The 14,819-nt window shown below is 41.1% G+C and overlaps 1 protein-coding gene across 1 annotated transcript in view; it reads right to left on the bottom strand.

The window, feature by feature from the left end:
• The window catches only part of C11H12orf56 (chromosome 11 C12orf56 homolog), a 60,586-nt gene extending 46,090 nt beyond the window's left edge, over nt 1-14,496 (bottom strand). The window contains 4 exon segments of the mRNA XM_060167035.1: nt 5,972-6,044; nt 9,471-9,487; nt 14,017-14,240; nt 14,242-14,496. Of these exon segments, the coding sequence (XP_060023018.1) occupies nt 5,972-6,044; nt 9,471-9,487; nt 14,017-14,240; nt 14,242-14,496 (569 nt within the window).
• Between the last annotated feature and the right edge of the window lie 323 nt (nt 14,497-14,819).

The raw sequence follows: 14,819 nt of genomic DNA, 5'->3' as shown, positions 1-14,819 counted from the left end.
TATAAGAAACAAGCAGAACAATAAGGAACAATGATTCTTCCATTAAAAAAAATCATATAGACCTAGATCTCAAGATGTAGAATTTGAGCTCTCCTGAATAAAAAATTCCCCATGAAGACGCTACTAAAGCAGAATTGGTGAAATATAAGCAATTCTATGTAAAATAATTCAAAGCTAGAAAATAATTCTCAGATATTTAAGTGTAATCAAGAGGCTGGCAGAGACCAGTACCAAACTCTTCATGTGACCCAGAGTCACATAATATTCAAAATGTCCCAGACACAATCCAAAATTACTTGACATTTGAAAAGCCAGGAAAATCTCAATACCTTATGAGGAAAAAGAAAATTAACAGATATCAATCTTGAGATGAAAAAGATGTTGGAATTATCAGACAAAAGCTTTAAGGTAACCATCATAACCATGCTCCAATAAATGAGAGTGAACCCCTTTGAAACAAATGGAAAGATAGAAAGTCTCAGCAGAGAAATAGCAAATATAAAAAGGAACCAAATGGAAATTTTAGGAGGAAAAAATACACTACAATAACTAAAAATTTTAAAATTCTCTGAATGGACTCAGTGAGCAGAGTAGAGATGACAGAGAAAAGAGTAATTGAATTTTGAAGATAGAGGAATAGAAATTATCCACTTTGAACAATCCAGAGAGAATAGAGATTGAAGAAAAAAATGAACACATTCTCAAGGGACTGTGTGACAATATGAAAAAGACCTAATATTCATGTCTTCAGAGACCCAGAAGGAGAGGAAAAAGAGTGGTACAGAAAAAATATTTGAAAGAATAATGGTTGAAAACTCTCCAAGTTAGGCAAAAGACACAAACTTATAGATTCAAGAAACTGAGTGAATCCCAAGTAGGATAAACTCAAAGAATTCCACACCAGACATATCATAATCAAACTGCTGTAAGTGATAAAGGAAATTAAGAGATATTTAGAACTGAATGGCAATATACATCAAATACATGTGACTCAGCTAAAACAGATTTTAGTTTATAGCTGTTGTTGACTCTGGGTCTTATTTAAATTCTATATAGAATGTTATTATTTTTTTTTTTAATCAGGCAATCAACTGCTGTGTGCATTCTGTTCAGGATTTTTACTTCCATTCAGAGGGAGAGGTAGGGCAAAGTGTGCTTACTCCACCTCGACCAGAAGTAAAAACTTAATTAATTTTATTACATCAAAATTAAAATTCTACTCAGTAGAAGACACCACATAGAATAAGCTAATAGGTAGTTGACAATATGGGATGAGGTATTTTTAATCTCTAAAACCAATAAGCTGATTAGTATAATGTATATTAGTAGAATGTACAAAGCAATTCTGCTCCTGAGTATATGTCCCAGGAAAGTTTTCAAACAGGATGGAAGAGAGTAAGGGGGAGAAAAATGAATACTGATTCTACCCCAACCCTCAATATTTTTTGTATTTTTATAAATCTGTAACTGATCAATGAATATTTGTTAATAATTATAAACTATGATCTAATAATAATTGCATATAATAATAATTGCAGTGTCAATTTTGAGAAATATCAAGAAATAAGGGCTTATTATAAGAACAGCTACTGGAGGCCTTGAATCCTTCTCTTGAGTTTCTAAACATTCTGAATGTTTAGAAAATACACACAAAGTATATTTACATAAACACAGGACTTGGTCCTCTAATAGAAGTACAGCAACCTACCGCATAAGAAATCCTTAGGAAATTAATACAGATGGTGCCTCGTGCCAAATTATTGCACAATAGCATTTTTATTTTTTACATACCGTAGTATTTATTAGGGAGAAGAGAAAAGAGGAAAGTTATTCTGTTTCAAGGCTTGATCAAGGATTCTGAGGATGCTAAATAGATTATTGCTCAGTGACTGACTTGGCAAAAACGAAAGAGCTAAGTTTATTAGGGACTCACTAAGTGCCACACACAGTTTAAGCACTTTACATGTACAGTTGACCCTTGAACAATGTAGGGTTAGGGGTACTGATCCTCTGCACAGTTGAAAATCAGCATATAACACTTTACAGTTCACCCCTCTGTATCCAAGGTTCCATATCCAAGGATTGTGTAGGACTGTCGTATGTATCTATTGAAGAAAGTCTGCATAGAAGTGGACCCTCAAAGTCCAAACCTGTGTTGTTCAAGGGTCAACTGTACATGACTTAGCCCTTTACATATCATCCCTGTGGGATAGGTACCATTGTGAGCTCCATCCTACCCATGAGGAGTGAAGCCTGGGAAGGTTAAATAGTCCAAGCTAGAGTCCAGATTTGAAGTCAGCCAGTGTGGCTACAGAGTCTTTATGTTTTTATCTACTACGCAGAGAAGAACAAAAGAGCTCCCTTCTTCTACTTTCTGCCACGAAGTGCTTCTTCTTAGAGAAGAATATAAGGTTCACCTTCTTTGTTGTTTTTTTTTTTCCCTTCTATTTTGCTAATGATATACAATTAAATGCAATACATTCTCATTTCATAAGGATGCCAAGGTGGTCAGCTCTGATTCTGTTAATTAAACAGATCGGTTTCTCCAAAAGTTCACCCCACTACTTGCCATGCACTATGGTTAGAAAATCTGCTTAATTTTAAGTTTTCATTAGCTAAATATCAGTAGAGGCTATAAATAGATGTAAACTCAGATTGAAATCCACCCTGGTGGGTATGAGCTTAGCAGATCTGGACTGAGGGCTAAGCATTTTCACTCTTTTCCTTTGGATTATTCAAGGTGAATGCAATTAAATTTACATAAATCTTACTCTATGCCAGCACTGTAAAAATGTTCTATTGATCTGTATGTTTTTTTTATACGTGCAAGCAATAGGCAGTCTTTTTCCTCCCAGCTTTAGGGGATTCTTAAGTAAGTCACAATAAACTTTTCCTTAGAGAACATTTTGGTTAGATATCTGCTTGGGTTTTCTCCTGTAAAATGCATGACTACATGGAACTATGCACTAATGAAGAGCTATACTAAAGACAGAGAAACCAAAGTACTGAATCTCATTATCAGAGATCATCACCAGTCTGTTTTCTATCCCTCAGGTGTTAAAAGGCCTGTTGTTCACTATTACCTTGAAAAGTAATCATATTTATGTAAGTGTGATGTCCCAAGATAACTGCATCCTTCTTATGACCTGCAGCTTCTCATAATTAGGCCTAAAACTTTACACCTCAGAGGTGTCACAAAGCTCTGTACATGATAACATTCTTTAGCCCTCTAATTAGTGTTTATGGTAGCCTGCCTTTTGTTTACACTTTTGACTCAGATGTTTAATTATGAAGATGACAGTACTAGAAAACTATGGGATAGCAGACCTAACTCCACCACCCCCACTTTATTTGGAAATCAGTCCTCCTCTCCACACATGGAGCACGCAGAAGCTGCCATGTTTTTAAACCTCTTGGCTACGGTGGATATTTTTTAGCAGTCAATCGTTTATTCAAGTTAGGCATTAGAGACCTTCCCAGGATTTTTTAATTTGGTACGAGAAAGTGTGTGAGTTAGCCTTTGTGTGGTGGTGGGAGAAGTAAAAAGTGAATTTAAGACAGTTGGTGACTTTGCTGTCCCACAGAAGACGTGGTATTCAGTGAGAGAAAATGAAGCTGATCCACACACATCAGAGGAGACAGAGACAAAGTTCTATGGCATTCAAGTCCCAAGTGCCAGCTATGCCTAAGTCCGACTTCATTCTTAGCATTCCTACTTTCCTAAGTTGTGGTTTCTAACTTTTGCTGATTTTGCTCACCACTGTACATCTAAAATTGAAGAGCCCAGCAAATAGAATATGTCAGATTTAACAGGTAAAATAGATAGATCTACATTTGTATCTATATTTATGTCTGTATCTATACATATCTGCTGAATGAACGTTGAATAACATGAGTTGCCCTCTAATTCCAATATTGCCCTGTAATTCCAATAAATTCCCCTTTTAACCTAAGTTGGACTTCTGCCACTTTTAAAAGAGTTCTGACCTCCACAATAACCTAAAACAGCTACTGCATACATTACTTAGAAATCTCTTTTATTTTTCTAAACTGGAAGAAAACAATGAGGCTATCAGAGTGGTCTAGAAAAATTGGGGCATTATATGCCAAATGTGAAATGAATGTTGAATCTCAGAGCATGTGGATGGCTACCCACTGGCAGTGCCTCTCCCTCAGTACTTCCAGTTACAAGGGCCACGTTGGGAACTTCACTTAGTGCCCTGAGACAAGAAGGCAGAGACCCTCCTCCCAGAAGCTAGTAATTTATGGCGCTCAGGGTAACAATGGAAGTGTATCAACCCCTTAAAACATAGCTTGTTATTACATGGATTTAGAACAAATCATGATCCTCTAAGCCTAATGATACAAGCCAGGCTTCCTAAAACAATTTTTTTTTCTTTTGGTGACAAAAAAAGTTAATAACATTTAGTTTAAAAGACCTTTGTATGTCATTGTTCAGTGAGAGAAGGTATGAGAATAAGTACAGTGGGAAAAGGCCCCTCCCCAGTAACCCATTGCACAGCATGGTACACCACAGGTCTTGGGGGTGAATACTCTCCAAGTAGGCGTTCACTTTTTCTTTCCACATTTTGCAATGTTTTCCTGGGGGCTGTTTCCCCCATGTCATGACCTGACTTTCAGGGCCCCAATGCACCTTAATTTTCCCCATGCCTATAATCCCCTGACTCAGAGCTCTTAGAATCCTATGCTCCCTTCCTCCTAATGTCTAGATACTTAAAGTGTGTAATAGAATCATACTTTGAGTTATGCAGCTTAGGAAACTCCTTTTTCAATTTATACATGTTCCATTTTTTCCTGCCTCTACCGTAGCTTCTACTGTTCCCTCCAACTGCAATATCTCTATCACTATGTGCACCATTCCTTCACCGACTGTCATCTGGCATCTTGACTTCTCCCCACAACCGAATAAGACCTTTCCTCTCATTAAATCTCTTTGACAATTTGCTCAAACTCAATCATGACACTTAGCATGCATACTTTGCAGTATCTTTATTTACACAAATGTCATATGTCCTGGTGAGAATCAGCCTCTCAAGGATAGGAACTATGTCTTACTCATCTTTGTATCTATTACAGGGCCCAGCATACCACTACACAGAACCAGAGTTCAATAAATGATTTGAATTTGATTTTAATCATTTATTTATACTGAGACATCTGTATATTCAATTGAAATGAGAAAAATTATAGTTTATAACTAACTGGATTTGAATTTAGAAGAAAATCTCACAAAATACCTTCTTCATTATTACGTACATGAGATAAACAGAATTCAGTTCAAAGACATTAGTAGAGAAAAAGCATTTTAAAAAGCCAGTTGAAAAAAAAAAAAAAAAAAAAGCCAGTTGAGGGCTTCCCTGGTGGCGCAGTGGTTAAGAATCTGCCTGCCAATTCAGGGGACATGATTTCGAGCCCTGGTCCGGGAAGATCCCACATGCTGTGGAGCAACTAGGCCCACGCGCCACAACTACTGAGCCCACGTGCCACAACTACTGAAGCCCACACTCCTAGAGCCTGTGCTCCGCAACAAGAGAAGCCACCGCAATGAGAAGCCCGTGCACTGCAATGAAGAGTCCCTGCTCGCCGCAACTAGAGAAAGCCACACACGGCAACAAAGAACCAAAGCAGCCAAAAATAAATAAATAAAATAAATAATTTTTTTTGGGCTTCCCTGGTGGCGCAGCGGTTGGGAGTCTGCCTGCCGATGCAGGGGACGCGGGTTCGTGCCCCGGTCCGGGAGGATCCCACATGCCGCGGAGCGGCTGGGCCCGTGAGCCATGGCCGCTGAGCCTGCGTGTCCGGAGCCTGTGCTCCGCAACGGGAGAGGCCACAGCAGGGAGAGGCCCGCGTACCACAAAAAAATAATAATAAATAATTTTTTTAAAAAATCCAATTGAAATGTAAAATAAGTTTTGGACAGCAAGTTAAAAACATAAAACAACAATCTCACCTGAAAAGGGATTCATTCAAACTTTTAGGCTTTTTGCCTCTCCAAAAGGCAGGGCCATTATTCTCTTCTTTGACTTAAAAAAAAAAAAAGTTAGTTGGTCATTAGTTACATGATTTGATTGAGTTTATGAAGAAGATAGAGTTACTGTTCTGAATTGATGACTCTATAAATCCTCACAAAAACTTGCAAATTCAAAATTATAAACTGGGCAAGGAGCCAAAGTTCTTTTTACCACTGCACCACCAGGGAAGCCCCCCAGCCAATATTTTTGAATGGAGAGTGAATGCTGTTAATAACCATAATAAAACCACAATTATCAGGGCAGGACTTGTGGTTCCCTCTATAGTGGGAGGCCCAAGTTTCACAGAGATGACCACCAGGAATTTTCCTAAAGCCAAGTGTTCACAATCTTTCCAGTTACCCCCCTGCACTTCTTCACGAGGGTTTTCATTAAAATCTCTGGCTGTTAATAAGGTTATTAAAATCAAACAAGCACTGGGACTTCCCTGATGGTCCAGTGGTAAAGAATCTGCCTTCCAACGCCGGGGACACTGGTTCGATCCCTGGTCAGGGAACTAAGATCCCACATGCCATGGAGCAACTAAACCCGCATGCCACAACTACTGAGCTGGTGAGCCTCAACTAGAGAGTCCACGTGCTGCAAACTATACAGCCCATGTGCTCTGGAGCCCGCGCCACAACTAGAGAGAGAAAAACCTGCACGCCACAACTAGAGAGAAGCCCATGCGCTGCAACGAAAAGCCTGCATGCCACAATGAAGACCCGACACAGCCAATAAATAAATAAATAAATAAATAAATAAATAAATAAATAAATAAAATCAAACAAGCACTGACCTGGGCTTCCCTGGTGGCGCAGTGGTTAAGAATCCGCCTGCCAATGCAGGGAACATGGGTTCAAGCCCTGGTCCGGAAAGATCCCACATGCCACAGTGTAGCTAAGCCCGTGCACCACAGTTACTGAGCCTGTGCTCTAGAGCCCACGAGCCACAACTACTGAGACTGCATGCTGCAACTACTGAGCCCACATGCCACAACTACTGAAGCCCGCACGCCTAGAGCCCGGGCTCTGCAACAAGAGAAGCCACCGCGGTGAGAAGCCTGTGCATCGCAATGAGGAGTAGCCCCGGCTCACCACAACTAGAGAAAGCCCGCTCAAAGCAACAAAGACCCAATGCAGCCAAAAATAAATAAAATTAATTTTTTTAAAAATTAAAAAAAAAAAAGAAACAGCCACAATGACTGATAAAGAGTTTACCACTTCTTTCTTCCTCCCACAGTGAGATCTTTGAAATGCAACAAGTGAGTCAAAATAGAGGGAAAAAAAGCTCAAGATAAAAAGAAGTATGCATAACATGGTCTCATATAACTCTCACTATCTCTCAAAATGCATGACAGATAAACAACACAGGGATCATCCCATACAAACACAAAAGAAGCATTAAGAGAGCTGAATCTGAGCAGCAGGAGACCCGTGGGTTTCCTCGACTCCGCCACTAACTGGCTATGTTAACTCTGGCCAGTGTGATGAGTTGTCAGTCTCCCAAGTCCCTCAATATTTGGAAATAAGGAAATATGTCCCTTTCTAAGAGGTAAACTGTATGATGGATCTGAGCATCCATTGATTCACTTATTCATTCTTCCAGTTTTACAAGTAGTTATTGACTATCTGCTATGTGTCCGGGAATATAACGCACAGTGATACAGGGATGAAAAGACAAACAAGGTCCTGCTCTCATGGAGCTTACATTTACTATGGGACATAGACAATAATAAATCACTAAACACATTAATCTTATACTGCAAATAGTGGTAAGTGTTTTGAAACAAAGAGATGTGCTAAGTGTGTTGGGGGAATGGTACTTTAGATTGGGTGAACACAGAAGGCATCCCTGTGGAGGTGATGCTGAATTCAGAAACATGACTGACAAGAAGGGATCAACCCTCTGAAGATCTGAGGAAACGTGTTCCAGATAGGATGGCAGGTGCAAAGGCCCTGAGGCAGGAAGAAGAGCAGAAACAGCTCTGGGAAGAGTGGTAGGAGGTAAGTCAGAGATGGAGGGGTAAAACCATGGAGGCTCCTATAGGCAATAAGGAGTTTGCAAGTTCATGCAGACTTTGAAACAGAAGAGTGATATAATTTAATTTATAATTATTATTTAAAAGGATCATCCCAACTGCTATGTGGAGAGGAATCAATTTGGAGGCAATTTCAGTAGTCTAGATAAGGGACTGGACAAGTGGTGCTAGAAAAAGGAATAAGAAAAATGGGAAAGGTCATAGTTAGATATATTTTGGAAGACAAGTGATGGGGTTCAGAACACACTACCCCAAAATATGGTGCCTTGGCATACTGAATACTTTGGGCTGAAGGAATTCAAGAAAACACAGATGCAGGCAAGTCCTTCTGACCTTCCCTAGCCCTCCTCCCCTGAATCAGGTCTTAAGGCCCTCATGAGAGAGGTGCCCTCCCTATACCCAGAGGAAAGGAACATCCTTATCTCCAAGACAGGGATGTTAAGACAAATCCAAACAAGCAGGCCTTTCTAAAATTTCCCCAGTCTATTACCCTTAGCTTTTTTGAACTTTTTTGAACTATCACATTTTTCTATGACTCTCCATTCTTCATTAAACATAGTACTAAACACACATAGGTTTAACTGTTTCTTCTTTGAGATTTCATTTCCTTATAAAGGCTCCCATGTCATATAAAATTTTCAGACCTAGCCAGGGTCCCTAAGAGGGCTGAGAAAAACATTTTCCTCTTCCTCTTTGGGGCTGGAGATCAGGAATTCTGTTTCTGAACATATTAAACTTGACAAACCCAGTGCACAAATTTTCAAAAAGAATAAATGAGATTTTAAAACACCTAATATATAGGGACTTCCCTGGTGGTCCAGTGGGTAAGACTCCATGCTGCCAATGCAGGGGGCCTGGGTTCAATCCCTGGTGGGGCAACTAGATCCCGCATGTATGCTGCAACTAAGAGTCCTCATGCCGCAAATAAGACCTGGTGCAGCCTAAATAAATAAATAAAACACCTAATACATAATCAATGCTCAAAAACCAGTTATTTTTTCCCCAAATTTACTAAATCTCCTAAAGAGATAATATCAATCTTACAGATTCAGGAAACTTAGTTGACTTAATATATGTGAATAAAGGTTATTGATAATAATGAAACATGTATGTAGCTCTTCCCACGTGCCAAGTACTATTTTAAGTGTGTTTCATCTATTAATGAAGTTAATCCTCCCAACAGCTCTATAAGGAAGGTGCTGTTATCTCCATTTCACAGATGAAGAAATGGAGGCACAAAGTAGAGGTTGAATATACTTGACCAAGTCCACACAGGTAGAAAGCAAAAGCTGAACAAAAATGTATTACTAAATGCCCCGATGTATATTGCAGATAATAAACTGAGAAACAAAGAGACAGATTATGTTGAATATTTAACAAATATTCATTGGCCATCTCACCTGTATCAGGCAATGTTCTAGGAACCAGATAGAGCAATGAGAAAAACAGACCAAAAGACCTGCTCTCATGGTCTCAGTCAAGGAAAAGTGATTTGGAGAAGGAACAACTTGGGCTTAGCCTGGAAACTGTGTAGGATTTGAATACAGGAAGGGGAAAGCAGGAATCCGTTAGCAAACTACAGTGGCCCCTTCGGTACAGCCTGTGACCTGTTTCTGTCCGAGCCGAGAATATTTTTACATTTTTAAAAGGAGAAAGAGAAGGAGGAAGACTATAGATACGACGTTCTGAACATCCTTGAAGGAGGAGGAAGCAAACACTGCAAGCAAACAGGCCCGGCTATAAAGGTGCATTTGCTGCCTGTTCAAGAAGGCACATGGACCCCAGGATGGCTGGAGAGGAGATATTCACTGAGGAAAGTGGTGAAAGGACAAGGACAAAGAAAGGCAAGAAGTAGAAACAAGGGCTGCTGACGTTGACAGGTTTTTTTTCTTTGTAGGTGATGGGATGGCATTGAAGGAGAGTGAATCCATAGGAAATCACTGTTCAGGAGAGTTGGTTCTCACACTTGAAAAATGTGTCTAATCTTAGAAGGGCTTAAAGAATAGTATTGTGAGGCACATGACAAGGGCAGAACTCTAGAGCTTTCAAAAGCAACTTTGAAAGAAAACATCTGCCTTTCACAAAAGCTCTGCCTGAACAACCTTGGAAACCCTTTCTTTTAGGATATGAACCATAACAAACACCTACTGAGTGGTGATCATTTTGTAATGTATAGAAATATCAAACCACTATGTTGTACGCCAGAAACTAACATAGTGTTATAAGTCAATTATATATCAACTTTTAAAATAATTAATTTTTAAATATAAATGATTAAAAAACTTACATAAAATTATTTAGGGCTTCCCTGGTGGCGCAGTGGTTGAGAGCCTGCCTGCCGATGCAGGGGACATGGGTTCGTGCCTCGGTCCAGGAATATCCCACATGCCGCGGAGCGGCTAGGCCCGTGAGCCATGGCCGCTGAGCCTGCGCGTCCGGAGCCTGTGCTCCGCAACGGGAGAGGCCACAACAGTGAGAGGCCCGCGTACCGCAAAAAAAAAAAAAAAAAAAATTATTTAAATAAAACTGACATTAATTTGTTTTGAAAAAACAAAAACAAATCACCTACTGAGACCTCCAAGTGCACGTGGAACTTGTCTTTGCTAGAACAGAAATCTCACATCTATACTCTGGGTCTAACGTTTTGTTGCTGTTCTTTCAATTTTTTTCCTTAGGGGAGAGAACAGAATTTTATCTGTATATTTGCAAATTTTATCCTAAGTGTAACTGGAATATGAGACATGAACTATGTGGAGAAATCTGGCCAAATGTGGAACAAGAAGGGTAGAGGCCCAGAGACATAAAGGACTGGTTTGCTTAGGGGCTTTATTGACAGGACAGTAAAAACAACGGCCAAGTGGGAACCTGAGCCAACTGAAAGTTAAATAACAAGAGACAAACTTGCACAGTAAAATGAGAAGACCTTTGAGAACGGAAAAGTATGTCTAAAGAGGTAGCCTTAGAAAGAGGACAGCACCCTAGTAGAAAAGGAGATTAAACAGTTTATCTTTCAAGAAAGGAGGAACCAGTTCTAAAAAACAAAGCTCCCTGGCACTGAGATAATATAATCCAATGTAATAGATAGCAGGACAACTATATATGACATAACATAGAAATCAACAAAATGCTCTATGTGGTACCAAGGACAGACATAGTGTTATTAATTCGTTATTAATTGACACTAGATAAAGCAATTTGGGGACACCCGTTTTTCACACAGCCTATGGAGCTTAGTACAAGCCACTGAAATGTAACAATAACTATAATAAAAACCCAGAAAAAGAGATTAAGGCATTTGTGCTTGGCGTGATTATACTTATTTCTCACTGAAACAATACATTTTAACAATTACCCATTTTAAAACAACATAAGAGAAAACACTTCTTTATTGAATTCCTATTGCTGTTGTAACACATTACCATAAACTTGTGGTATTAAACAACGCAAACTTATTTTCTTACAGTTCTGGGGTCAGAAATCTGATATGGGTCTCACTGGTCTAAAACCAAGGTATCAGCAAGACTGCATTCTTTCTGGAAGCTCTAGGGAAAAACCTATTTCTGTGCCTTTTCCAGCTTTTAGAGGCTATGCACATTCCTTGGTTCGTGGCCCCTTTCCAACTTCAAAACCAGTAGTCTTTCTTATGCTGCATCACTCTGCTGTTGACTCTTCTTCTGCCTCCCTTTTCCACTTTTAAGGATTTTGTGATTACATTCGCCCTATGCAGATAATCCAAGATAATCTCCCTATTTTAAGGTCAGCTGATTAGCTAGCAACCTTAATTCTATCTGCAACTGTAATTCCCCTTTGCCGTGTAATGTAAAACAGGTTCTGGAGATATCTTTTGGGAGGCATTATTCTGCCTACCACAACTTTAAACAAAGTTAAACTATATTGTGTAAGATGGACATTAAATCTATCAACAATGCTGAAATCTTAGATTTGTTCAGCACCTTTATAGACATTACACATTCTTCTATATGCCTGAAAGGTAAACTCTGTAAATCGAGTACAGAGTTTACCTTGTAAACTAAATAAATTGGTATGCCTTTTTGTAATATTCTTGGCTTGGGAGGCCTAGGGAGCATTACTGTACTTTGCAGATTCTAACAGCTTAGAAAGAAATATATATAACAACTACTGAAATATGTAGTATTTCATATAAATAAATAAATTGGTATGCCTTTTTGTAATATTCTTGGCTTGAGAGGCCTAGGGAGCTTTACTGTACTTTGCAGATTCTGACAGCTTAGAAAGAAATATATATAACAACTACTGAAATATGTATGCTGTCTCTTTTTGGGGAGAGTAACAATATCCTAAAATCACTATTTTCTATTAAAAGAATACATGTTTACACTGCAGACACTAGAAGAAGTTGAGTGTTTAATGTTTTCTAAAACATTTAGTCAGAAATTTAATTTTTTAAAAATTTTAGTTCAAGAGAATGCAAACAGTAGCAGTGAGGAAAAGGCAGTTTTACTTCCAGCTTTGGCTCAAATAAAGCAAAGAAATTAGCATAGTGATGTCAGCCCACGGCGGTATTTTAAGTAGAAAAAGAAAGCATTTACTTTTTTCATTTATTTATTTATTTTTAATTTATTTATTTTATTCATTCTTTTATTTTTCTCTACATTGGGTCTTCATTGCTGCGTGCAGGCTTTCTCTAGCCGCGGTGCAGTGCATGGGCTTCTCATTGCAGTGGCTTGTTGCGGAGCACGGGCTCTAGGCACGCGAGTTTCAGTAGTTGTGGCTCGCAGGTTCTAGAGCGCAGGCTCCGTAGTTGTGGTGCACGGGCTTAGCCGCTCCGCGGCATGTGGGATCTTCCCGGACCAGGGCTCAAACCCATGTCCCCTTCATTAGCAGGCGGATTCTTAACCACTGTGCCACCAGGGAAGCCCTACTTTTTTCATTTAATTTTATTATTTTCTTACAGACATGTTCCAAACAAGCTATGATTTTCTTGGCAAAACAGCTCTATCAGGGCTTCCCTGGTGGTGCAGTGGTTGAGAGTCTGCCTGCCGACGCAGGGGACACGGGTTTGTGCCCCGGTCCGGGAAGATCCCACATGCCGCGAAGCGGCTAGGCCCGTGAGCCATGGCCGCTGAGCCTGCGCGTCCGGAGCCTGTGCTCCGCAACGGGAGAGGCCACAGCAGTGAGAGGTCCGCGTACCGCAAAAATAAATAAATAAGAATAAAAAACAGCTCTATCAAGAGTCTCGCCAACCTCTCCCTTGAGGGACACAGAGACTAGGGCAAAGGAAAGAAAAACGAGGCTAGACACCTGTCCCCAATGGAAAAAGGAAGAACACACCCGAAGAGCAGCTCAGACAAAGGGAGCCAAGGGGGAAAAACAGTAATTGGAGAGAGACTGCTTCAAGCTGTTGCTGGTTTATAAGGTAAATCTATTCCTGGACGAAAGGGATACAGTAGCAGCACACTAAAAACTGGGACAGATTGTATCTCCTTCAAGGCTCCGCTATGACACTCCTTCCAGGAAGTTTTCCCAGCATGGCCTGAGCCCAGTTTGGATGAATGATCCGCCTGAGATTGCCAGGCGTCCCATGCGCATCTCATTAATGCATGCATGCATTCATTCATTAATTCATTTATTCACTTAACTCATATTGAGCACCTAACACACTCTAAGCCCTAAAAATAAAAAAATAAACAAGGCATAATAGCATTTATCACATGGCATTTATTTGTCCTGGTGTTGGCTTTCTGTCTCTCCCACAGCAGCTTCTGGGATGGCGCCCTATTTCATTTTTGCATCCTCAGTGTCTAGACAGTGCTTGGCAAGGCTAGATGCTTAATGAACTTAGGAATGACCTCAAAGCGTACTTCTGATAGGGGGCTATGTTCTCCAAATCTGTATTTGAGGGGACAGAGGATGACCGGTACACAAGATGAGAACGGTAAAAGCATCTTTATTCGGAGTGCATACAGAACCCCCCCAAGAAGGGGGGTTCTCGCGAGCCCGCCCGCGCGCCTCACCAGGTCAATGGCCGCGATGTTCCGGAGCGCCACGACTCGCCGGATGGACTGGAGCGGGTTCTCGGTCAGGTAGATGAGCCGGTCACTGAGCAGCACGTACTTTAAGGTGTGTTTCCCCGTGTCGGACACCACGATGCACTGCTCGTAGGTGCGGACGGCGTCGTAGACCTCGGGCCGGCAGATGCCTCCGCAGGAACGCGTCCAGGCGGCTGTTCTTACGCGCGGGGAAACCGGCCCGCGCGGAGCTGGTCATGCGGGGCGCCCGCTGCAGGGCCGAGGGCTGAGAGTGGTGGACGCCTCCGCGCAGCCCCGCCTCCGCACCGCCCGCGGTAGAACCCACGCGCGCCACAAAGCCGTCGCTACCCCCGGGCACTGGGGGCCGGGCCCCGGGATTCGGAGACCAAATCCTTGGTCCGTCTCCTTGGAACATCACCACCCCCCTCCCGGCCCCGCCCCCGCTCCCCCCCAATCCTGGTCTCAACCCCAGACAACAGTGGGCGGGCCGCGACGCCGGTCCCCCAGGTTCCTTGCTGGCAAGCATCCTGGGCCCTCCTCTCACCCCGGCCCGCTACCCTCGCCTACTCCAGCTGTTGCAGACCAAGCCATTTCTTACAAACTGTGTGGAAGCCTCGGTTTTAGTCGGGTTTTCTATTAGAAACTTGAATGACATGTAATTTACCGATTTATTTTTAAATAGAACAATCCTAGAGCCCTATTAAGATGAATCACAGGTTTATTTATCATTCGATTATA

This window comes from Lagenorhynchus albirostris, chromosome 11 (genome assembly GCF_949774975.1).
Source record: "Lagenorhynchus albirostris chromosome 11, mLagAlb1.1, whole genome shotgun sequence".
Classification (NCBI taxonomy): Eukaryota; Metazoa; Chordata; class Mammalia; order Artiodactyla; family Delphinidae; genus Lagenorhynchus; species Lagenorhynchus albirostris.
The sequence above is the reverse complement of the archived record's forward strand: the minus strand, read 5'-3'. Positions and strand labels throughout refer to the sequence as shown.